Source organism: Salvia hispanica, chromosome 2 (genome assembly GCF_029641045.1).
Source record: "Salvia hispanica isolate PSC_SH4W2 chromosome 2, Shi_PSC_v1, whole genome shotgun sequence".
Classification (NCBI taxonomy): Eukaryota; Viridiplantae; Streptophyta; class Magnoliopsida; order Lamiales; family Lamiaceae; genus Salvia; species Salvia hispanica.
In genome coordinates this window covers 43,329,816-43,355,963 of record NC_142693.1, presented here as the reverse complement: position 1 = coordinate 43,355,963, position 26,148 = coordinate 43,329,816, and the positions used below count along the sequence as shown (strand labels likewise).

General features: G+C 35.6%; 1 protein-coding gene and 4 long non-coding RNA genes across 8 annotated transcripts; 2 read left to right on the top strand and 3 right to left on the bottom strand.

Annotated features, from left to right (window-relative positions):
• Window positions 1-6,620: 6,620 nt before the first annotated feature.
• LOC125200904 (mitochondrial inner membrane protease ATP23-like) lies at window positions 6,621-10,457 on the bottom strand. 2 transcript variants are annotated; one of them, XM_048098728.2, is made up of 5 exons: window positions 10,221-10,455; window positions 9,964-10,085; window positions 9,586-9,723; window positions 9,339-9,422; window positions 6,621-7,095 (listed from the first exon to the last, which is right to left on the bottom strand). In XM_048098728.2, exons 1-5 carry the CDS (start codon window positions 10,342-10,344, stop codon window positions 6,961-6,963), a joined length of 603 nt encoding a protein of 200 aa, XP_047954685.1. In that variant the 5' UTR covers window positions 10,345-10,455; the 3' UTR covers window positions 6,621-6,960. The 2 variants fall into 2 exon arrangements, with proteins under 2 accessions (XP_047954685.1, XP_047954703.1); XM_048098746.2 differs by lacking the exon at window positions 6,621-7,095 and adding an exon at window positions 9,061-9,243 and having other exon boundaries at window positions 10,221-10,457.
• Window positions 10,458-13,161: 2,704 nt separating this feature from the next.
• LOC125200922 (uncharacterized) lies at window positions 13,162-15,364 on the top strand. The gene is made up of 3 exons (XR_007172807.2): window positions 13,162-13,258; window positions 14,545-14,605; window positions 15,138-15,364. It is a non-coding gene; the product is annotated as an uncharacterized LOC125200922 (long non-coding RNA).
• Window positions 15,365-19,300: 3,936 nt separating this feature from the next.
• Window positions 19,301-19,761, bottom strand: LOC148932462 (uncharacterized). The gene is made up of 2 exons (XR_016135867.1): window positions 19,622-19,761; window positions 19,301-19,525 (listed from the first exon to the last, which is right to left on the bottom strand). It is a non-coding gene; the product is annotated as an uncharacterized LOC148932462 (long non-coding RNA).
• A 76-nt stretch (window positions 19,762-19,837) lies between these two features.
• On the top strand, window positions 19,838-22,152 carry LOC148932461 (uncharacterized). Of its 3 annotated transcripts, XR_016135868.1 has the most exons (4): window positions 19,851-19,973; window positions 21,328-21,391; window positions 21,572-21,753; window positions 21,891-22,152. It is a non-coding gene; the product is annotated as an uncharacterized LOC148932461 (long non-coding RNA). The 3 variants fall into 3 exon arrangements; XR_016135870.1 differs by lacking the exon at window positions 21,572-21,753; XR_016135869.1 differs by lacking the exons at window positions 21,328-21,391; window positions 21,572-21,753 and having other exon boundaries at window positions 19,838-19,973.
• Window positions 22,153-23,671: 1,519 nt separating this feature from the next.
• Window positions 23,672-24,369, bottom strand: LOC125200644 (uncharacterized). The gene is made up of 2 exons (XR_007172743.2): window positions 24,285-24,369; window positions 23,672-24,031 (listed from the first exon to the last, which is right to left on the bottom strand). It is a non-coding gene; the product is annotated as an uncharacterized LOC125200644 (long non-coding RNA).
• Between the last annotated feature and the right edge of the window lie 1,779 nt (window positions 24,370-26,148).

Below are 26,148 nucleotides of genomic sequence, written 5' to 3'. Positions count from 1 at the left end.
TGTGCAGAGTGTTTGGCTTTATCATAAATAAATCTTTGGTGGTTTATAAAAAATGACAGATTTTGATACCTCAGCTCTATGTTTCTGTGTCTTGGTTTAGACACCGTAACCATTCAGATATAAGTCCATTTCACGTATAGTTGCAAATTATGGGTATTTACAATAATGTCATCTTTGAATTTATGGGTATATACAATAATGGAATCATTAATTGTTCGCTGTTAAGTAGACACGAGCGGCCTTAGGTTTGCGTGTAATCTCATCAGACTATAGTGCTTGTTTGGTAGCTTAAATTGCCAAGATATACGAGTTATATGAGTTTATTTTAACTGTTTGGTAGATACCATGAGATATGTCAGACACTCACTTATCTTAACAAGAGCCATCTTTTCATAGTAGTGTAGTCATTTTCCTTTTTAATAAAAGTCAACACATTTCTTTTCATTTATTTTACTGCCACTTACTTTGTTCTCTCTTTATCTCTCTACCTTTTTCATTTTCTACTTTATTGTTCTTTTACGTAGCTTACTTAACACAATTTTCTTACATCTCATGCCAGAAAGAAACACTTCCACTACCGCGGAACGGATGAAATAGTATAATTCGGGAGTGTTCGGTTGGCAAGACTAAATCCCATGATTAAATATGTATCATATTTGGTTCATAAGATTGACCCCCTCAACTTAATCTAAGATGGATAGTCTCATAATAATTAGTCATAGCCTCCCCCCTCCAACTAAAATAATCCCACAACTTAATCCTAAATGGATAGTCTCATGATTATTAGTCATGACAACCGAACGCCACCTTCTAGTACAATTCAATACGAGGAAACATGATAAGAGATATAATCCATAACTTTGCTTTAACTAATGAAATTATGATAGGAACAAAACATCTACGAAGGTGACGTTCGGTTGTCATGACTAATAATCATGAGACTATCCATCTAGAATTAAGTAGTGGGATTATTTTAGTTGGAGGGGGGAGGCTATGACTAATTATCATGAGACTATCCATCTAGGATTAAGTTGAGGGGGTTAATCTTATGAACCAAACATGATACATATTTAATCATGAGATTTAGTCTTGCCAACCGAACAACCCCGGAGTGAACTACTAGTCTTCAACATAGTGATTTACTATAAAAAATGTGACTTGTCGCAGCTAATTAGTGATCAATGAATCAGATGTATATGCGAGGAGACAAATATTTGTTCTATTGATACGTTAGTTATCTGCTCTTTCCGTCCGTGAATATGAGTCCCATTAATTTCCGACACAAGTTTTAATAAATGGTAAGAAAAATGGGTGGAAGAAAGTTAGTGAGATATGAGTCAAACTTGAATATATTAGTTTTAAATGATATGTGAGTGGATTTAGTTAATGGAATGTGGACCTCTTTATCATTTATGCTAATTAAAAATTGAGATTTCTATTCGCGGACGAATTAAAATGAAAAAATGAGACTCTTATTTGTGAACGAATGGAGTATAAAACAAGAAGGTAAGAGAAGTAATGGAATTGCTTTCTTACTTCAATACGAAGTCATTGTGATCTCACGTTCAAAGAATCTCAGGACCATTTTTTTAAATCTTTATGTTTTTCTGCATTATAAAGTAGAGCATGATTGCAATATGAATGTCGCTATGTACATACACATACGTGATTATTATTGGTAGTCATGAAAAAGTTGAGGTGAGAATAGAATTATTAAAAGATATCTAAGCGGATGATACTGATCTCTACTTGTTTTCAAAACTCCACTCGATATATGTAACAATGTAGTTATCAATCTATTACTATACTACTCTGTCCAACCTATATTGTATCTTATCGATAACGCCACACCGTATATTGTAGTGAAAATTGTGGTACGACAAAATATCATATCAATAAAATATCAATTTTTTGTGTGCCAGAAATTTAGTATGCTTAGTTTTTGATACTGTTACCCCACAGTTATTGTGGTATACTGCACTAATATGATGTACCGAAGTACAATATGGTATATCGTTATACAAAAAAAAAAAAAACTATTTTATACGCCATATATCTAAAGGTAGGATTTTCAAAGATTTTTTTTCTTTTATTTTATTTTATGTATAAATATACTAATATATGGATGTAATCAATTACTAACTAATTATCAATCTCCAATTAAGACCAAATATTAGCTATTAGATTATGAGATCTAGTGGTTAAAATTATGCCAACTGAATTATATTTTAAAATAAAAAAATAATTAAATAAACTTAAATGGTATTAATATCAATTCTTATATATGGTAGTTAAAATTAATCACTTTTTCTCTCCTCAAAATCATCTTAAAACTTTAAATTTACATAAACTAGTATTAACATCTGTGCTATGCACATGACATAAAAATTTCAAATAATAGATACAAAACATAATAAATATAAAGAAATTATGAATTCAAAGCAATGTGAAAATTTTAAAAAACATAAATATACTTATCTTGTCTTATTCTAATTGGAGAATTTATACTCCCAAATGAATGAAATATCTATACAATTTTAATTTATAAACTAAGTGGAGTAAAACAATAAAAATTAATGACAATAAGAAGATATATAACTATGATAAAAGAATATGAGTTAATTAGAATAAGACATACAGTATAAATATTGAAAATATGTGTGAGTAGAAATGTTTGTTGACAGTGCTATGGTAGTCATTAATCCAAATAAAAGGTAAATCAATATATAAATTTAATAGCTTCATTAAAAAAATTATTAAACATATCCACATTAAATATATGAATAATTTAAATAATAAAAATTTAAACTTCTTTGAGAAGTCAAGTTAGAAAATTAGTATTATCCAATAATCACATTTTATACATGGTCAAAGACTAAATGACTTTAAAAAATTTAAGACTTCATTGAGAAGTCAAGTTAGAAAATTTGTATTATCTAATCAGTTGATTATTTATTTCTTCTATTTAATTTCAAACTATAACATAACTTGATATATAGTCAAAGACTAAATGAGTGTTTGATATTAGAAAGAATAAATTTCTTACTCCCTGCCACATATACGTATAAAAAGTAAATATCACTTAAAATATAGATAATATTTTATGCATCTTTGTTGTTTGGAATAATGTAACAATTTACACTTTTTTATATTAAGAAATTATACAAACTTTATAAGTTAAGTTTAATTTTAAATATATACTCTATAATTTAATCTTATTTTGTAATTTAATCTAAAAACTTAGTAATACTATTATTTAGCTCGTGAAGCATCTCTGAATTGGCAAACAATTTTATACAATTTTAAATCTGATATGAGTGAAATAAATAAATATAATAGAGAACAAAAATGAGATAAAAATATTTATTGTAATAATAATAATAATAATAATAATAGAATTTAACACAAATTCTATTTTTGTTGAAAAGAACATTATTTATGTATTACACTACACTATTAAAACCCAAATTATATGCTACATTAAAGGCCCAAAATTAGAGCCCCATTAGTATACAATAACTAATATTCCATGAAACCCTAAATCATTTCTCTCCCTTTCTCCCTCAACGCTATTCTACTCCCCGCCCTGCCATGCGCTGCCAGCCCCACCGCCTGTCTCCTTCCGCTTGCCTAGACGACACACTTCAATCGGCACGCCTTGCCTCGCGGTCCACCGCCGCGCTTCGCCACCCACTTGCTTCCTTCACATCCACCGCGCTGCATAGCTCCCCAGCCGCCGTTCCCTGCTTCGTCACCCGTCGCGCCTCGCCGCTGCCCAGCCGCCCTCACACGCCGAGCCACCGTCCTTCCTCAGTGTTCCACCGCTATGTCTCGTCGGCTTTGGTTCTATCTATATTGTATATTGAATTTCTTCTTCTCAAGATTTGGTTTAGATCAACTTTATTCATCAAGATTCTATTTATTCCGCTTCCGCCGCCGTCGGCCCTCCTGCATCGCTGCCTCCGCAGTAACCCATCCTGCAAAGCAGCAGCGTCGCCGCTTCCTCTGCATCTCTGGCATCTCTCTCGTCGCCTCATCCGCCAACGGTCGTCGGAGCCGTCACCGGATTCCAAGCAGAACCAAACCTGCTATACAACAATCACAAAATCAGTCCACAGAATGCAGATTCTAGTCCATCTATTTAAAAGTGTTTTAAATCTTCTTAGTTTGCATTTGGTTGGACCATTTGAGAAGCCAATAGGAGCTGCAATTTTTTTTATCCAATAGCTGCCATTTCACAAAATGACCAAAAGGGTGAACAAAAATAGATTCACATTTTCCCTCCAAAAAGGATAAAATTGTCTTTTCACCAAACTGTCACTTTAGATTAGTAAGATCTCTCGATTTAAATTATTTTTTAGTAAAAAATATATCAAATTAAAGGTAAATTCATAAGGATTCTAACGAGATCTCAATTACATATATTCCGACGATGATCAAATAATGAAATTTTATAATTTTTTATTTTAATTTTCATATATGTTGATAAACTTATTTAGGGGAGGTTATATTGCTAACTCAATACGCTAACTACAATTAAATAATAGTCATTAGATATTCAAATCAAGGGCCTAGATCAATAGCCCCGGAATGTCAATACGATCAACAAAAAACGTCAATAAGGGTATTAAGGTCAATTTACAACAAATCAGTTGTAGCTAACTTTTGAAAAATATCACATAACTTTAAAACGCATATAACTTTCCTGATTTAAATTATTTTTTCGCACAACATATATAAAATTAAAGATAATTTCATAAGGATTCTAATGAGATCTCACATGCATATGTTCCAATGTCAAAATTTTTAAAAAAAAATTGAAAATTTTCAATTTTTTCGTACAGCAACAATTGTCAACATAGTATATAAAATATGTCAATATAATACATGAAGAATGACAATATAAGCAATGCATTAACATTCTCAAAGCATTGTGTTGACATTCTCAAAGCATTGTGTTGATATTTCGACACACTATATCGACATTTTAATCAAAAACCCTAACTTGGTAGGTTTTTTTTTATCTTTTTCGATTTAATTAATAAAAACGAAAATTACACATGGCAAATTTTAGACCACAAGATTTCTAAAATCCTATGGTCTTAAATTAGTTGTAGTTAGAAATTAAATGATGAGTTAGCAATTAAATGATGAGTTAACAATTGATCACTCCTCAATATATTTATATCAATAAATACACTATTTCAACATAATGCATGTACAATATCAATAAAAATGTATTGATATTTTCGGGTACTTGTATTGAGATTCTTATGTCACTGTGTTGATATTTGCAATACACTACGTTGATATAAAATCCATGAAAATTTTTATGTTATAACACTTTGACTATTTTACCCTCTTGTTGAAATTTTATTTACTATTTATTGAAATCTATGAGCTTTAATCTCATCTACTTATTTTAAGATCTAATGGTGTATGATTGGACTCAGTTGTGGATTGGATAGTATATGAATTTTAACATGATCCCACTAATATTTATATAATATTTCAACATATACCAATTTTTTGGTATACACCAAGGATTAGATATACCGCGGTATAGACCGTTATCATCTTGAAAGATTTTTGGTATACCGAAAATTGTGGTATACCAAAAAATCAGATTTTTTTTGTATTTTTCGATACGGTAAGTGCGGTATTCGGTATTTTTCCTCGTCCCTATGATATCATTCGATATAACATGTGTCATGAGAGTGGTGTTGTGAAGCACATTTGCACGCTTTAGCATTTTCGACGCTTAATAAAATCGTAATACCTCGTATCATTGAATTTGAAAAGAAATTTAATCATACGCCATTTGTCCCCCACTATGCATCCTAGTTTTTTTTTTCATTTTGATCCGACCTTAAGTAATTGTCTCACTTCATTTTTATTAATTTTGACAATTCATGACATTCCACTAACTCATTTTACTCACTTTTTATTACGATACCACTTATATAAAAATAGATTCACATTTCACTAACTTTTTCGACTCACTTCCCTTTACATTTCTCAGACTTGATTAATTATTTGTTATAGTTTTCGAATTCGTAGATTTGATTTTCCGGTGATTCTAAAGGTTGTTCAATTTAGAGCAAGGATGCACTTTAGCAAAAATATACTAGTCCACTTGCTTATATTTATGCTTTTATAAGTTAATTAGTAGTCATAGAAAATACGAAATGAAAGTAGAAATTTATAGGAAATTAACTGAAACATTTTTTTGGTGTCGTTACATAAGTATTACTACTACTTTCTAAGAAGAAAATAATTATATTAAGTATGTTAATAGCTAATAAATAAATTGTCTGTGTTATATGTAAATGGATATTTCAATTTGTATTTAATTTGCGTGTTTTATGGTTGGGCCTTAAGAAATTTGAAAGTGAAAAGGGGAGAGAAGAACTCACACACTGTTCCAGCACTCCTATAGTTATAGTATCAATAACCCACAACTGAATAGTGTTAACTATCTATAATACTACATGACATGAAATTTGGTTAAAGCTAGATTATATTTTCGTGAGGTACATAAGTACATTGTTGTACAATTAATATCTGCCATCAGTTGTAATGTATTCCGAAGGAGCAATAGTAGGTTAGAGATTATATCATGAAATAAAATGGCACTCTCCATTCAAGAACTTATTTATTCAATGAGCAACTCTCACGACTGCAATTCAATATCAGTCAGAAAGTTTATTTCAAAATTTCCAAGAGTCTTAATCATACACCAGCTGAATAATTTCAAAATTCCAATATTCTTAACCAATACACCTGCTGGATAAATTTTTTCAAGGGAAACCCAAAACTAAAAATTCTACAAGTGAAGTTATGTGGATAGTAGAGGAAACCTTCTCCATCTCCATCTCCATCTCCTTCGAGCTTAAATCGAATAGCTATGCAAGAATGTAATTATTAGTATCTGATAAAGAGAGAGCTCCACCTGCATTTTCAAGGAACTGTATCAAAGGGCTGTGTATCATTATAGCAAATATTCCAAACAGCTTCCATCGCATCCTTTGCTGCTGTTTCTGAGCAGTTCGGGTTTGAAGCGAGGGATTGCATTACTCTCCGCCGAACACATTCCTAGCATCAGCATCAGACACACAGACTTTAGAAATCATGTTAAAAAAAACTAACGCACGAAGCTAAGTAGTAATATATCATAATCATAGCAACAATCCATATCAATTCTGACTTGGATCTCTCGTCTAGTGCTAGATATCAGCATAAGAAGCTTATCGCACAATTGGGATGATAAATAGGAGAACGCGGGAAAATGCACAAGGAACAGAGATTAAACCAAAGTACATCGATAAAACTAAAGTAACAAAAAAAAAACAAACGATACATCAACAGTAGGGAACAAAGCCCTATTCATAAGACCACAAATTACTCCAACTTGAATTAAACAAAAAAATCACTATATCTCAATTACTCGACCTCTAACAAGGCTCTTGCTAACAATAAACAATTAGTAATAAACTAAATGCATATAGATATTAATACTTCCATTGTTGAAACAGCCTTGCCCCACAAGGTCGGAAGGTCGGAGTTGAAACCAACCAAAGGGGGCTATGTTCATGCTTATAGACATGAGTCAAGGTGTGGAAACACGGAAAAGTCAGTTAGGCTAAATGGGGCAGTACCCTAGATTAGCGAGGCTTCACTAGAAACCGAAAGGAGGGGCGGCGGGCTATCATAAGGAGATCAATGGAGAAGAATGCTGCAGCGGAAGAGACGATGGAGGTGGTGGAAGGGTTAAGGGCGGGAGCTGTGACTGTGGTGAATAGCTACAACAACAAGCAGTGTTGGCGAACAACCTTGGCGCAAAAATGGTTACTGGACAATGAACAGAAACAATATGGTGTGGACTGTGGAACGAGTGTCATTGGCTGTAGTGGCTGATGCTGTGGCAAGGGCGGGAGCAGGGGCTGTGGTGATGGATATTCGTGGCTGACTAGAACTCGAAGCATGTGTGCTGGCGCAACGGATGTGGACGTCACTACAGCAGGTTGAGCTGATGGCACAAGCACGGTAGATGGAACATCAGGATGTGAATGATAAAGTGGTGCTTTCTCCAATTACGATTGGTAATGATGGCGGCACACTTGCTGCTCTGTTTATTGAAATTAATACAGGTAAGGGCATGGACGGTACAACTGACGCAAACAGTGGTGGGGGCAGATGGTTGGACTATGCGTCAAGGTGCCGCAGCATGCGGTCGCAGATAGTGGGTGGGCTGCCCACATTTCTAAATATGGATCTCAACCGACGTCTTCGATCCATTAAACAACGAATGCATTTGACAAGATATCGGCATAAAAAGCATATAGCACAACCAGCATGTTAAATGGGAGAAAGCAGGAAATAACACAAGGAACAAAGAACAAATCGAACTACCATGATAAAACTGAACTAGGAAAAATAGCAAACGAAGACTAATTTTGTGTACACTTCTACAGTAGGAACAAAGCTCTATCTATAAAATTATAAAAGACTCCAACTTGACTAAAACTCTTAAAGATAACTCTATCTCTAAGACTCCACCAAGAACAAGACTCTTGCTAACAATAAACAATTAATAAACTAAATGCAGATCGATCTTTAACTCCTTGCCAACATTAAAAAAAGATGTGCATCCGTGTTAATATAAAGTGTCAAAAGCTATACAAAGGTCTCTGACAATTGTAGCCAAAGTAGTAGAAACTGAACACTTTGATGAAAACTCCACTTACATAAAAATAATGACAAAACTTCCTAAGTGCGAGTGCATGTTACTTAATACTTACCAAGATAGTTTCATATACCATTCAGCACATTTAAGAGAAAATGGCAAACATAAAGCACACAAACAAAGATGCAAGAAGTAATGGAGAAAGGTATGAACTTGGTCCACTCCTCTCACGATTCAATATTTCTTATAACTTGGCATGTTAAATTAAACTCCTTGGGTTTACTTACCTGATTGGGATAGAGAGTCAGTCTCAAGGTAGGGACTTTGGCTAATGACCATTAATACACCCCATAAACAAATTATGAGCCCTACAAACCATATCCTACATCAAACTGATGAAAGTTCAAAAGCCAAATGCCATAAAGAACATATCGGAATTGATGAACTAAGGCTGTTTAATTCACTGAGGACATAACTCATTATTAAATAACCTGACAACACATAATTACAGTGACGCTATTTCGTTACTTGTTAATTTCTGGTTCATTTCTACTATCCTGCCAAATTAAAGAATCCAGAGCACTTTTGTTCAATCTTAAAGAAAAATGAAACAGAAAATAAAATACAGGACTTAGTGCAAGTCAAAACTCACTTGCTCATGACCTCTTAGCTTTAGAAAACCACGAACTAACTCTCTTTTGTAATGGCAATCACCACTGAGATGAGCAGCTCGAATCTGCTCCAATAGAAAATATAGCAACCATATATGATCATCAAAAGAATACCACAATGACCGAACCCTTAGAGATCAAATAACACCCCTTCACTTTCTGAAGATTGCATCAATAATTATAAAGAAGTTACAATAAGAAAACAGGCAATATCTCGCAGAGCCTAACCTCGGCGCAGGCATGATGAGCACAGTTTGCCCAGTCCAAGTTTGCAGCTCGACAATCGTCATATGCATGAATCAGCTCATGAATAACCACTTGGGTAACTTGGTCTTGTATTAACAAATGATTACAACATACCACTACCTAGTTCAATTGCACAAAATGAATAACTCAAATAATTTCCAATTACTGCTGGCTACATCATCAAACCAAATTCTTTTTTAATTTAATTTTTCTTCCAATAAGAGTTGATACAGTAATAAAGTGCAAGTAACCATCCAAAAAAATGATACAGTAACATATTTACATTGGTGATTCAGGTTTCCAAAATTCGAACTTGAGGTCTTGAATTAAGCAAAAAGCAACAGACAATCGCTGAATTACCCCTTCAGCCCTATTATATCCACCGGCTATGGCTTCTTCACAGTTGTATCCCTTAATGAAATTGCTTCCAACACCACACCCCGATTTCTCCAGTTTCTCCCTCAGAAATTTCACCTTGGGATCTAAAAATATACAGCAACGGCGATAAGTGTGGCTCTAGAGCCTTAAACCCTAAACCCTAAATTGGAAATGTGAGCTTCGAGTTAAAAAGGTTTCATCTTTGAAAAGAAGAAACATTAAATTGAAAGGAATTATACCTCTGAGACTTCGTCGGATCATCTTCTCGCATTCGGTCATCGGCAAGCCGCCGCCGGGAGCGGCGGAAGGGACGCAACCACCGCCTGAAGTTGGCTGAGCATTATTCCTAGTAGCACGCGCCATCAAATCTTTAATTAGATTATTGAAGCTCAGTATTTCCTTTTCAATTGATTCATAAGGGATAAAATTATTTTCAAGATAGATTATAATTTTATTCTCCAGTGCTTTTACGATGTGAACTAAATTAAAGAAAATGCGACCAAGCTTTAAAATACGGAAAAAAAAATTAATATATATTGATGGATTAAATTATTTTCAAGATAGATTATAATTTTATTCTCCAGTGCTTTTACGATGTGAACTAAATTAAAGAAAATGCGACCAAGCTTTAAAATACGAAAAAAAAAATTAATATATAATTGATAAAGTATGAAAGATAAAAAAAGAAAATAAAAATAGAATTAGTGAATAGTAGAAACCACGTTATTGCTATTGCTTAATAGTGGAGTCATAATGTTATGAGTTGTAAATAAATTGATGTATATTGGTAATGGTAATGAGTATGCGAGAACTTTCCACAAAATGGAAATATGATAATTTCATGGGACAGACGAGAAAAAGTGTCCTTATTTTTATGAGACGGAGGGTGTATTTTTTTTTACATGAATAAAAATTGCAATGCAATTCAATCAAAACTTGACCTCAACTACAGAATCTGATGCTCGAGCAAGCGTGTGGGCAACATTAATGAAATTGCTGATGACCATGCGAACCTCATAGAGGATCCAGAGACATCTTTCAAAAGTTGACGACAATCTTCTTTACTGCCTCAAAGATAGATTCATCTAGACCTGCTCACGGTTCATGAACCGGCGGTTCCGGTTTTGGGAAATATGGAATCGGAACCGAACCGTGAGGCTGTTTCACGGTTTCGATTTCGGTTCAAAAACCGGCGGTTTCGGTTTCGGTTCGGAACCGCCGGTTTTCGGACGGTTCGTAGCGGTTTAGGTTCGGTTTCGCGGTTTCACAGTTTTTTCCGTTAATTTTTTTTTGCCATATAGTTTGAAATTATAAAATAAATTGGAACAAGGAAATGGATAGTTTAAATTGAGAGATTGAAGAGAGAAATTCTTGTTAACACTAAAATGAGGTGAGTGTAAGTAAGGATAAAGAGGAGTATTTAATATAGATAAAAATAGAGAGAAATGAGATTCAATTTGAATTTAAAATCAACACTTAAGAATAAATAAATAAATAAAAATAAAAGAAATGGTGTTTTATGCAATCAATTTTGAATAGTGCAACCATCGCCCACCGTCAACCAATCAATTTTGAAGACTCAACTAATCAATTTTGAAGACTACAGCATTAACCAATGTTAATTTATTATACTTTATTTAAAGTAATCAATTCTTCTAAGTTTATTTAAAAATGTTGGATAAATATTTATTAATAATTATCCATACTCATAGATTCCATACGTAAAAAAATGTGTTAATTAATAAAATCGGAAATAGTATTATAAAGTTATTACAATAAACCATACAACATAGACTCCATCTTGTAATTTAGTTATTTTTGTTTTATTATCTTTTATCTTATGTTTTTACCATCCAATTTTACCAAATAGTATTATAACGTTATTTTTGCTACAAAATTTTGTCCCACATTATTGTTTCTACGGATATTACCAAATCTAAAAACGAAAGTTATTTATATAAGAGTATAAAACTCATAAACCGGATCATTCAGCAATGTTTTATTTAATGGAGTATAGTTTTAATATAAGGATTAACTATGTTTAAATTATCATTGCGTTGGCGGTTCGGAACCGTGAAACCGCCGGTTCGGAACCGTCCGGAACCGGCGGTTCAGTCGCGGTTTCGGTTCAAAAAATTTGGAACCTGAACCGAACCACGGTTCTAAAATTCACGGTTTCGGTTCGGCATATTTTTCGCGGTTTCGGTTCGGAACCGTAACCGCCGGTTCGGTAAACCTTGGGCAGCTCTAGATTCATCCTTCCATAAACCCGTTACCGCAATTACTACCATTTGGGCATCCATCTCAAACTCTATCTCATTCCATCCCTTTCTTTTGACCCAACTCAACACCTCTCTCAAGCTAAGGAGCTCGGCCATAGATGAGTCAGCCACCCTTCTTTCCAGTCCACTCATCACCGCTACCACCGTCCCTTCAAAATCTCAAACAACCGCCCCACATCCAACTTTACTTTGGCTCGCGAACAACGGCATCTATTGTAACATCCCGACCTTTATCGTCTTGTTAAGGTGGGTAGAATGTAACACCTCGTTTATTTTTATTATTCTCGAAATGACATTAAATGTTTAGCCGAAAATTTCAAACTAAAGAATAAAATAAGTTATTATAATTCTAGTAAATAATTAAGGTTATACATAAGTGAGAAACATAGTCAACCAAAAATTTTATTTTGCAAGTCTAACTACCGGGATACATCTCTAAAAACTATGAAATGGAATACAAGAAATAAAATGGTGTACATATGTGGGCCTATAAGTTAAATCCCAACCCACTTCAAAAATTTTGGAACCCATTCATGGAATACCCAAATAACTAAATTAATTCTTGTTTATTGCTCCTCCACCTCCTCCTTCCTTCTTCTTCCTCCTGATGACTCTCATCCCCCCTCAAGCCACGTAACTGTTCCACCTCCTGCTTGATCCACTCCTTCACTTCCTGCTTGATTACTTTCCTTCCCTTTAAGGCACGTAACTGCTGCTTGATTACTCTCCTTCCCCTCAAGGCACTTAGCTGCTTGATTACACTCCAGCTCCTGCACATAATTCACAATCACTTTCTGCAAATCCCAAACAGAAAGAGAGAGAGAGCCGAGAGGAAGGAAGAGAAGTAGAAGAGCTCTCGTTTCCAATACCAACCATTCACGGAGAAATCGAGAGTTCAAGGGTGCTGCCTAATTCTCTTCTAATAAGCATTCCAAATCATAGAGACGAGCCTGCCAAGTCCAAGGAAACTACTCCTTTCAATATCGTGTTTTGAGGTATAAAACCCTTCCCCTTTTGATCATGTTTATACATAGCATATCATCCACCAACTCTCACCCAAGTAATTCAATCAATAACAATCAACAATGAACCGAACACAACGAATTGAACACCCCTATGTAACTAAATGAACTACGAAAAGAACATAATTTGAGTGCGAGAACTTATCTTGCGTTTCGGGGCTGGTTCGGGTGTGATCGAGTTGAGTTCGGGGTTGCTTTGAATGGTTCGGGGGCTGCCGGATACCGGCGAGGTTGTTTCGAGCTCAGTCGGGGCTGCTGGATATTGATTCGGGGCTGTCCGACAGCAAGCGTACGACGATGGCTTGAGCAGCGCCGAGAGAGGAAGAGGGAGTGGGGAAGAGAGAGGGAGAATCAGAAGGAGAGAGAGAGAGACACCGCCGTAGGCGGCGGCGGACGGCGGCGGCGGACGGCGGCGGCGGACAGGGTCGGCGGCAGCGGCAGATTCGAGAGAGAGGGCAACGGCTGAGGCAGAGCTCAGGCGATGAGGAGACGGAGGTGCGACAGCGAGCCACCGCACGCGCAGCAGCGGCGGCGGCGGCGGCGTGAACAGGTCCGAGAGAGGAGAGGGGAGTGGGGCATCGATTCTGGTGGAGTGAGGAGGCAGACGACGAAATTTAGGGATTTGTCTCTAATTTGGGGAAAATGAAAATGAGAGAGATAGGGAGGGGACGATTGTGGAGGAAGGGAGTATTTCAAATTGGGCCTCTTCCCAATTAATTTAATTTGGGCCTTTTACTTTTAATTATGGGTTCCTTTTCTTTTAATTATTGAGGAAGAAGTTGGGCCTCTTTTTGAGTTATAATAGTTGGGTTCACTACTTTTAAAGTGGGGATATAAGGTGGGTGAATAGACGTAGTTTTTTTGGGCTGAAAATAAAAGGGAGTCTTGGCCAATTGTAAAAATGATATCATTTGGTAGAAAATATAATATTGAATTTTAGCCCTAAGTTTTATATTAAGGTTCAATTAATATTTTGATTTCTTCTAATTGTGTAACTAAGCTAAATAATTGATCTTTTGAACTATTTCAGCGTATTGCTTAAGAGTAAATTTTCAAAGTAAAAGAGACATAGATCCAATTTAGTCGAAACCCGAGAATAGTGGAAGAAGAAGCATCAAATAATATGAGTTTTAGAAATTGCTTAAAGACAAGTGAAATAATATAAGGCATTAATTATGAGGCATGCATTCCTATAAAAGTTTAAGAATTTCTTGAAGTTTGATTAGTATTTTATTTTATATTGTGATGTTTTCAAAAAGGTTATCTCCGCAAGTTAAGGTCGGAGCGAGAAATTCAAGTTAAAGAAATTAAACGAACGAGGTGAACTTTTCTATCCTACATACTAATGTGGATGAAAATATGAAAATGTGAATCTATGTTTGTTGCTTATGTAAATGGTGTTGTCTTGCCATAAATGATTTATTTTATGCCTATCTGTTTGGTTGGAACGTAAGAATCGAATTCGGGTCCGAGTGAGGGTGGTGTCCCTACTCGGATTAGTGTACACAGGTGACCGTTGGAAGGTGGCCACCTTCCACGGCACAAAGATGATATAGTGGAGGCCGTTGGGAGGTGGCCATCTCCCCGGCTGGAGAAAGATGTAGGTGACCGTGGGAGAGCACCATCTCCATGGCACTTGGTGTTTAGATATGGCAAAAGTACATAAAGAACTTAGACTGATCAGTCGAACTTTAGCTCACAAAGAATTTAGTAAGCTCGGGCCTTTTAAGAGAAAACCCTCGAGTGTTACTGTGATGGCATGACAATATTTTCATTTTATGTATGTATATTTCGGAAATGTGTTCACTGAGTATTTTTATACTCAGCCCTGCATATATTTCTAAATGTGTAGGTTGAGCAGTGACGGTGGAGAATGCTGAGCAGAGTTATGATTTTCCTTTTATTTTAAGTAGAGGCTCTCGGCGGTGCATGTCTCCATACATGTGACCGTGTTCATTCTGCTGCGTACTAAGGTTCTAGATGACATCGACTGTTACTCTGATAATTAGTTATTAAAATGTAAGATTTTCATTCAAGTTCTGGTGATTAAGAATTGATTTGAAATTGTTTGCCCTTTAATTCTAAGTGAATATTTAGTCATTGTTTATCCCCTTTCTATTCCCCTCTTCTTATTTCCCACCCCTAGTCACGGTTTCCTGGCTTTGCTATCCCTAGCAAAGTGCGGTCGTGACATCTATATTGCATTTTAGCACACCATTCCGAGCAGGGGCGGACGCAGAAAAATATCCTAGTAGGGGCTGACTATATATGTCTCATAACTACTACAAAGTATATAATTTTTTTCGTTCCATAAAAAAACATACACTATTTTCATTTTTATTCGTTCCAGAAAGTAATTACCTTTTTTTTTAATTCGTCCTCCACTAACAATATTTAATCATTTTCTTTGATATCTCTTTTACTTTATAAAATGCGCATTAAACCCATTATAATTTGTTAATATAGTAACAAATGCATTAAACCCAATATAATTTGTTAATATAGTAACAATTTATCAAAAATAGATTATGAATTTGGAAGAAAAATTAATATGCAATTTAATACTCCCTCCGTCCCATAGTAGATGTCTCACTTAGGAAATGACACGAGATTTAAGGATATGTTATTGTGTGTTAAGTAGTGAGATAAAATATAATTTTATAATTGATGTGAGAAGGAACTTTTTCCAAAAAAATGAAATGCGACATCCTTTATGAGACAAACTAAAAAGAAAAGTGTTACATCTGCTATGGGAGGAGTGAGTACCATCATGTACTCATTTGTTATACCATCGGCTAAATGAATAGAATAATAAGAAGCACCACTATTTTTAAACAATAAATGAACCAACGCAGTTTTGGAGATGGTTTTTCAACTTATATTTTAAATCTATAATTAAATTGACCCAGTTTTTGAGACACCTTTTTATATTTTTGAATTGAATCATCTTCTTCGCAAACACCGGCAACCATTGTTGTCCATGTTAGAATCATGGACTGCAATAAATCGAGACCACATCGGGAACATAGTCAACACAAACATGGGTCGTTCCGGTCCTGGTCCCTAGGTCATCCAGGGGCCGACTCTAACCTGAGTCTTTCAGGGCCTGACCCTTACCGGGGCTCATCCGGGCCCGACCCATAGCCATCTGAGCTCTGATACCACTTGTTAGGATCGTCGACTGCAACTTTAGTTTGATAACATCCGCTATGGGTCAAGCCCACACGAATTTGTTTTTGAGTCACTCCCAAAAGACCTCAAACTAATTGGAGTTGGACAAACATTATATATACCTTCCAACTTCCCTCACTCATCCGATGTGAGATGGATTTATACACAACAAGCCATTTCTTTCTGCAATTTTTCTTTTTAGATTTAGTTCAACCTTTTTGTCATATAATGATTTAGTCTTCAAAAACATTAATTTAGTAAGGGCTATGGATGATTTTTCAAAAATTTAAAAGAACTTCGAAGTAGAAAAAAAAATAAATTACATTTTGGGTAAGGGCTTAAGCCCCACGCCCCCACCTTTCTCCCAAGTGTGTCCCCGCCCCTGATTACGCGGCTTCACCCATTTTTCCTCTAACTGAAGTCTCCCACCCCGTGCACCAATGTCATTCTGAACCTGAGCTTCTCTCCAAACTATCAGACAATTACGGGTTGCACCAATAATTCCTGCAGCGAACCCATTCTCAAGTAAAAGCTTTAAACGTCACATCTCAACCCTTTCTAACGTAAATAAATTCAAAATTTAAAACAACACATTTCGGGCTCACATCATATAATTCAAATATTCACTCCAATTTAACACATAGCAATCAATCACATAAAATATGTAAATTAAAAGTGTGATTTATACACACCTGATTACGATGGATAAACTACTCAAAAGCTCGATCTCTTCCTTCTAAAGCCTAAATATTCTTCTCCTTCTCCTGTTCTTTTACCGTTCATATTTTGTATTAAAAGCTTTCGTTCCTTTTCTTCTAAAAATATGTATAGCAAAACTTATTCCCTTCTTCCTTCCTAATTCTCATCCTCCAAAATAAAGAACAAAAATAATCTATATATAGTCACGTACATTGACGGCATAATTTGGTGACTCACCTTATATTTTATTTTGTATTTTAAAAGCAAAACACGTATAAATGAAAAATGAAACATAAAACGTATAACCTTTATAAAAATTTAGGCAACACAATAATATATTAAAATGAGCATTTGTTATGCCACGTACAACATATATTTATTTAATGTATATCAATCTTAGTTTATGCAAAAACATGCACATATCTAAATTTATATATATAAATACGTACATGTATACTATTACTATATTATCTCATGCAAAAATACACATGTTACTACTATTATTTATATTATATTATATTATATTGATTTAGGATACTATCATTTCCTGCGTAATACTCCCTCCGTTTCTTTATAGTTGAGTCATTTTACCATTTCGGGAAGTTTCTTCATAGTTGAGTGGTTTCCTTATATGATAACTTTTTCCTCTCTCTTACTTTACGCTCTCTTACTTTATTCTCTCTACTTTATTCACTTTATACTTTATTCTTTCTACCTTTTTGAAGGGACTTAGAGTAGACGTGCAGTTTTGCGCTGTATGTGATATCACTCGATCTAACAGGTCCAGAAAATTCGACTAGACTTCAGAGGCTAGAAGATCATGAAACTATCAGAAAGGGGTCGTTGGGTGCACTCTATTCCTTTAAAAACCTCAACCCACTATACTACAACTTAGCACAGGGAAGTAAAGGATCGATCCCACGAGGATGAAGGTGTTACGAAACTGCATTTGAGGATGTTTTGGGAAAAGGGATTGGCTGCTGCCACGAAATTTTTTGGGTCGAGAACTTAAAACTACTGGGTCTGAGAGATAGAAAAAACTTTACTCTACCTACTGGGTCTAAGAAACGAGAGCGTACGGAACATGCATGACTTAGAGAAATGAGATATTTTAAAGTTCTAAAACAACTGGAGTAAACTTAACTAGACGGACTTTCCTAATTTGGACAGACAAGCATAAAGCGAAAAGTAAAGACAAATTTCCTTAAACTATCAGGGTCTGGAAAAGCATGCAGAAAAGTAAAAAGACAGAGCAGATCGTACTGACAGGGTCTAGGGGACAATGCAGAAAAGTAAAGTACATGCTGAAAAGTGCTGACATAAAGCAGATCTGGTTTTAACTACCAACAACTTCATCTTCTTCGGGAATCAAACGAGAATATCAGATAAAACAGAGTATTAAACACCATGAAAACAGAGCAAACTTTAGATCTAGACTTAAAACGAGAAATTAAAGCCTAAACTAACAGATCTACGCTACTAGACCTAAAGGATGCAGAAACAGAAAGTAAACAGCCATAATTGTCAAACCACAACCCCTCTGACGCATATATTTATAATAAACAAATATAAATTAATGTAAAGAAATCACATATTAATCATTTCACCAGCCAAAAACTATATTTACAAATATCCACATAAACAATTTCAGATCCATATGTATAAGCCTCTATGCTCAATTTATTATTCTGTGACAAATCAAGCCTGGTATTTGCCCGGGATTTCCAATATGCCAATATGATTGACCCGTAGGTCCCACTGTGATTTGACCCGATGATCCCAATATGATTGACCCGAAGGTCCCAATATGATTGACCCATAGGTCCCACTATGATTTGACCCGAAGGTCCCAGTATGATTGACCCGTAGTTCCACTATGATTTGACCCGAAAGTCCCAATATGTCCACTTTGATTTCAGATCCAAGGCAAGACTATCACAGATCATCTTTAAACAAATGATTCATGTATTTTCAACATCATATGTAAAACATATCAATCCTATCATTTAGATATCCTTAATAAATAGACAGTCAAATAATTCCAATGCAATATATATGTAACACCCCGAGTTTTCGTGCTCTAGTTTTGGAGTATAAAAAAAAATTTGGACAAAAGTACGATTGGAATTAAAGTGCAAGGAAATCTAAGTTTGTAAATTAAAATTATTGGAATGAGTAAAAGAGAATAAATTAGTACAAAGTACAACACAAGCTATACGAATTGGATACATGGAGCTATAAGTGAGATTTCTTTCAAAGATACATTTCTACAGTACAAGATCTTCTACTCTATTCTCTTCTCCTCCCCATCCTTCTCGAATTTGGCATCTCATAAGACTCCAAAATTGACAGCCAATAACACCAAGGATCCTGCAAGAATTTAACACCAAAGGGATTATTAGAAATGGCTTCACAAAGACTCAAGGTTGGAGACTTCTCCAAAATAGCAAGTATGACCCAACTTACACCAAAATGGCATACAATTGGATAAGCACAAGGGAGGGATGAGCTGGCAGCCCCAAAAATAGGAGCCTTTGACCCCAAGACTTGCTCAATTAAGTAAAGAAATATGATGCCAAGAAAGAGGTGAAGCTGGCAGCCAAATATGGGAGTCTTTGTCCCCAAGTTTCAGCACAAACAACCAAAATAGAGAACTATATAAGGAGCCTCATCTCCCTTCCCCTTCCCTCTTCTTTCGACACCACAATTTCACTCAAGATCAAGGAGTGCAGCAAGGAAACGAGAAGAGCAAGAAGGCGAGGAGAGGCAGCGGTGAAGCGGGGGAACAGCCGCAAACCGAGAGGATTCACCGAGTGAGGTAATCCCCTCGATGCCATTCTCGACATCACGTTAGAATGCCACGAAATTTCCAAAACTTAGAATCATAGGCAGCATGCTCACGTAGGACAAATCATAGCGATAGGATCAACGAATAATCAGTTACCATAGCTACTGCCCAAATATCGAGTATAAACATGTCAAGTAACTCCCTACCAAGAGCTCATTCCAGTGAGCTAATTGTTTCCCAAGATCGAAACTTTAGAACATCTACTGCCTTCAAGTAGAACAACAAAGCAAATCAGATTAATTAAGGGGTTAGGGGGAAAGAAGACTTAGCTTTATCGCAACGAGGCGGCGACGCCGCTGGAGAAATAGCAAGAACGGCAGGGGGGCGCGCCTTGAGTCTCGCCCGAACAGCAGTAGCAGTAGCAGTAGCAGTAGCAGTAGCAGGAGCCTTCCGGAGCAGCGACGGCCTCCGCCGGACTCCGGCACCGGTGCTGCGAGCACCGGGGAGCCGAGCGACCAGGGGCGAACGCGGGCGGTAGAACGAGACGACTGCTCATGGAGGAGCGACACTTCTCTGTCGACGATTTCGTCGGGCGAGAGGACTCGACGAAAAGAGAGAAAGAGGTAGGCGGAGACGGAGGAAGACGATCCGGCCGTGAGCTCACCGAAAAAAGGCAAAGGGTGTGAGAGCGAGACGGCGATTTGCCGGAGACGCCGAGGGATTGGGCGGAGGAGAAGAGGCGCCGCTGCTTCTCCATTCGTTTTGATTAGGGATTTCAATTGGAAAAAGTGAATTGGGGAAGAAGTATCGATGGAGGAAGGGGTATATTGGGTTCTAATTTTATTTTATTGGGCTATGTTCCATTTGAGTTAAGTATAATGGGTTGTTATGTTATTATTTAAGGTTTGGGCCAAATTGAGTAAATAAAAGTAATGGGCCGATGCAAGTTGATAAAAGAAAGTTGATGAGATTTTAATTGTTGGAATGGAATTTAATTTAAGAGATTCAGCTAAGATGCTTGATCATAAATTAATTAAAATTCCGAAGATGGAAAAGAATGGTTAAGTAAGATGCGAAGGGCCGACCGGCGTCGCCCCGCGACGCCATGGGCGGCCTTAAGAAAAATTCAAAGAAAAGATTTAAGAAAGGATTTTCCAAGAATCCATATTAAATGCTCAAGTAATTATTTTTAAAGATATTGAACTTCTCCGAATTTAGTTAAAGTGGACAAATAAATCCTACGACTTAGTGTAGCCCGAGAAAGGACTAGAGATCCTACGAGACAAGACTAAGGATATAGGTGCTATGCCATAGGGTGCATGCATTCTTCTAAGGTGGAATAGTTAAAGTACTAATTAGCGTGTTACGCTATTTATTTTCAAAGGAAAAATTGCTCAAGGGAAAGTGAGGTCAAAGCGAATAATTGAATTGAAGAATAAGCATATCAGGTGGGCTTTCTTTATCCAGCACACTAGTGTGGATATAAATCAAATACTTGCGAAATTATGAAAAATCATCTTTTCTCAAAATGGAGCTATGATTCTTTTCAAATTGTTGTCATGCCATAGATGTTTTTTTTTTATGAATGTCATGGAATGGATTGTCATTGGATTGTCATGGAATGATAGGTGACCGTTGGAGCGACACTTAACTGGAATGAATGATGAATGATGAACGACGAATGATGAATGACGAACGATGAGTGATGAGTGATGAATGATGAATGATGAATGATGAACGATGAATGATGAGCGATGATTTATGAAAGAACCTAGTCTACAGTCGAACTTTTAGCTCACAAAAGAACTTAGTAAGCTCGGGCCTTTTAAGAAAACTCCCGTGTGTTACTGTGATGGCTTGACAACTATATAATATATGTTTTGTTTTCGGCACGTGTCCACTGAGTACACCAAGTACTCAGCCCTGCATGTATTTATAAATGTGCAGGTTGAACGTCAAGAGTATGGAGTGATGATCGGAGTCGATGTTGTTAAACAATCAAGTTGATCTCCCAACGATTCGTGTCTTCATACACGAAGTCGTTTAGTAAGGACTTATTCTGCTGCTCTTTTGTGAAGTGAGAATTGTAGAATTAATTAAAATGTCATTTTGATACTACTAGTTAATATTTTTGCTAATGCAAATAATATTTGTAATATACAATGACAACTAAAAATATAATAAAATATAAAATCATGTATTTTTGGGTTGAGGATGTCACAATTCTTCCCCTCTTTAAGAATTTTGTCCGCAAAATTAATTTTCTTTTAATTGATGTACTAAATGAAATTGCTAAATCACAAACAAATGTGGATAGTTCTTTCTTATCTTTTCTTCAGTCACTTCTTTAACTCTGTGGTTCCGTTTGATAACTTCAACCATTTAAATGATTTTTCAAGAATTGTTTAACTCGTCGATCTATAATATTGTCTGGTTCTTCTATACTAATCATATTCTCAATACTCTGTATATTAGGATCTCTTAAAACATGTGATGGATCAGATCGATAACGACGAAGTATACTGACATGGAAAAACATTATGAATTTGTGCTAACTCTAGAGGTAATGTATACCTGCACACCAATGAACTCTCTCGACAATATCACATGGTCCAATATAGCTTGTACTCGACTTACCTTTACACTCTAAATCCCATCACTCATTTCTAATGAAACTTGCATAAACACTTTATTTCCCACTTTATATTCTATCTCTTTTCAATACTTGTTGTAGTAACTCTTTTGTCTATATTTTGTCACTTTCAACGTATTTTTAATTATGTCATCTCTGAGTAAACTGGACTTCATTTCCTAAACACTTTATTTTCCACTTTATATTCTATCTCTTTTCAATACTTGTTGTAGTAACTCTTTTGTCTATATTTTGTCACTTTCAACGTATTTTTAATTATGTCATCTCTGAGTAAACTGGACTTCATTTCCTAACACATTATGCTTCGTATGATATCATCCCAATATCGCGATGAAATTGATTATTGTACGCAAGCTCTATCAGCTGTGTATACTTGGCACAATGAACCTTGAAATTTAATAACACACATACAAAGCATTTCTTCTAACATTTCAATAGCTCTCTCTGAAATGTAGATAGTGAAAAAGTAATACTAAAATGAAGACGAGTGCCCCCAACTGGCTGAAAACTTTATCAATAAACTCTCTTTAAAATTGTTCCTAACTAAGTAGTAAAGGTTATATAATAGCCCGTCTCCTACCAATAGTACGCATCGTCGTGGAAAAAAAATTAAAAAAAATATACTGCATCATCAAAACGTTCTTCCCGAGTATCACCCCATTTAATTAAACACATGTTATGGCCTCTTACGTCATATCTATCCTCAGCAAGATCAGTTTTTTTTTCTCATAAGGTCAACGATTTTAATTTTCGAAGCTCTTTAGAGTTTCAACCACTTTGCCTCATCATTGGCTCTTGCAGTTTCTGTTCAACCAACCTATGTACTTGTTGATTATCCCCACATGATACATCATGTATATGAAATATATTTACAATGAATGGACAATAAAGGGCATTCTCTTCTCGGTAACACATGTTCATGATAATTCAAATTCAAATGCACTCTATAACCAAAACGTATCATATGATATGCAATAATGCTAAGTCCCAGCGGGATTTTATCCCCACTCTGATACCACTTTAACTGACACACCACAACCCCTCTGACGTATATATTTATAATAATAAATATAAATTAATGTAAAGAAATCACATATTAATTATTTCACCAGCCAAAAACTATATTTACAAATATCCACATAAACAATTTCAGATCCATATGTATAAGCCTCTATGCTCAATTTATTATTTTGTGACAAATCAAGCCTGGTATCTGCCCGGGATTTCCAATATGCCAATATGATTGACCCGTAGGTCCCACTGTGATTTGACCCGATGGTCCCAATATGATTGACCCGAAGGTCCCAATATGATTGACCCATAGGTCCCACTATGATTTGACCCGAAGGTCCCAGTATGATTGACTCGTAGGTCCCACTATGATTTGACCCGAAGGTTCCAATATGTCCACTTTGATTTCAGATCCAGGACAAGACTATCAGAGATCATCTTTAATCAAATGATTCATGTATTTTCAACATCATATGTAAAACATATCAATCCTATCATTTAGATATCCTTAACATATAGACAGTCAAATAATTCCAATGCAATATATAAATAAATCCTTACATCAATCATATATTCACATCATATTGCACCATATAAACTAAACATTCACTTCAATATAACATATAATAATCAATCATGCAATATTTGTAAAATAAATAAATTTTATTTATACATACCTGTATGACAAGAATCTAACAAAACCTCGTATCCGTTTCCTAATTTTCAACCTTGGTGCTAACAACATAAGCTCAAATATTTATTTTTTTTTCCCCAAATTCTATCCTTTCTCCACTCCGTCCCTTCCTCTCCCCGTCTCCTCTCTTCTTCTTCTTTTTTTCTTTTTCCTCCGTTTTTTTAGTCTATCCCCAAAATAATGAAGTGTCCTCAATTAGCTTAGTCAGAGGCTTCACATTAGGCCACCTAATCAAAATACATGCATTCCTCAACTCCCACGTATCATTATACATGCTTAACTATTATATACATATATTTTTATTAAAATATTATGATGGCTAAGGTTTAGATAATTTAAAGTTTTCTAATTTGGGCGTCTATGTACATATAATATACTCCATCTAGTTAAAAAAAAATGAAAACACCTATATAATACAACAAAATCACTACTTATAATTTGAATTAGTACATATATACGCATACTTATACATACATGCTTAACTATTATAATTTCACATAATTAATTAAAATGTCATTTTGATACTACTGGTTAATATTTTCCTAATGCAAATAATATTTGTAATATACAATGACAACTAAAAATATAATATAATATAAAATCATGCATGTTTTGGGTTGGGGATATCACAATAATCATGCACAACGTAAACAGCGAACACTAAATACGCGAAACTCCAACTCAAATACACCACGTTTCAACAAATCCAGACATCTCCATACGCAAATTCCCAACCTCCAACAACAAACCAACAGATCTCAGCTCCAAACATCCAACAATCAATAATAACAAAAGCTAAAAGCAAGGAATAAACATCAACTCAACGATATGCAACCGAAACCAACATAAACTTCCATAATAAAGAGAAATAGGTTCGAATCCAGTAGATCAAAGTAAGAACTAGAGTTATGAAACTTAAAAACCAACAAGTACTAAATGAAAGCAAGTAAATATTATTTCTTCGCCTTCACAAGGCGGTGTTACACAGCAGCAAAATAACGATGATGAGAACCACGGTGGCCAGAATCCTCCATCTCCAAGTGCGCAGCAAACGAAATGAGAAATTTGAAGTGTGGAACTAAAGCATGGAACGAAAGCTTGAGCTAAGAGTGTGAGTAGAAGTGGTTGTCTTGTTCTTCAAGGTTGAGCTCTTTATATATGTGAGGCTTTGATCCCTAGGGTATCCCTCTGGTAATTAGACGCTTTTGCCCTTGAATAAGACTCTTTAAAATAATATGCTCATGCTCCATTCTGCTCCTGTCGCCAACTTTGATTCTCCCAGGTCCGAACGACGACTTCTGATTTTTACTTCAATTCAATCTCTTTTGCATCTGCCAGGTCAGGTAATAGCAACTTACTAGGTCCAGCAGATTTACTACGCACCTGAACTCATAAACGCACATTAGCGCCCCAAATGCACAGAATTTTAACCCTAAACCAATGCATGAAACGAGCCTTATCAAACTGCTCACACTTAAACCATACTTGTCCTCAAGTATAAAGACAAGAAAAAGGAATAAGGCAAGTTTCAATGCATGGTTTCCCTTTAACCGACTCTACTCAAATAGAAAAACACTCAAACTACTAGACCTAGAAACTAAAGGACTTAGACAAAGAAAACATACAAAGACATATAATAAAACACATTGACACATAAATGCATAAAACTGGTTCATTTTCTAGTAGCCATCCCCACAAGATTGAGGTCAATCCAAGAACCTAGAGTCTCCCAATCTTCCCCTTCCCTTCTTCTATCTAATCGGCTTGTCAGCTTGTCAAGATAGCCTCTAACTTCACTAACTGTTGGATTCGCTCGATCACTCATTCCTCACCAGAGATGTTAGGAT

Bases quoted from the DNA above. Each gene is read 5' to 3' on its own strand.
- LOC125200904 (XM_048098728.2), bottom strand. From the start codon at position 10,344: ATGGCGCGTGCTACTAGGAATAATGCTCAGCCAACTTCAGGCGGTGGT. The intron at 9,724-9,963 runs GTAATTCAGCGA...CAATTGAACTAG, and splicing joins GATATAATAGGGCTGAAGGG to GTAGTGGTATGTTGTAATCA. The intron at 7,096-9,338 runs GTGAGTTTTGAC...TGCTGATGCTAG, and splicing joins AGCTAAGAGGTCATGAGCAA to GAATGTGTTCGGCGGAGAGT.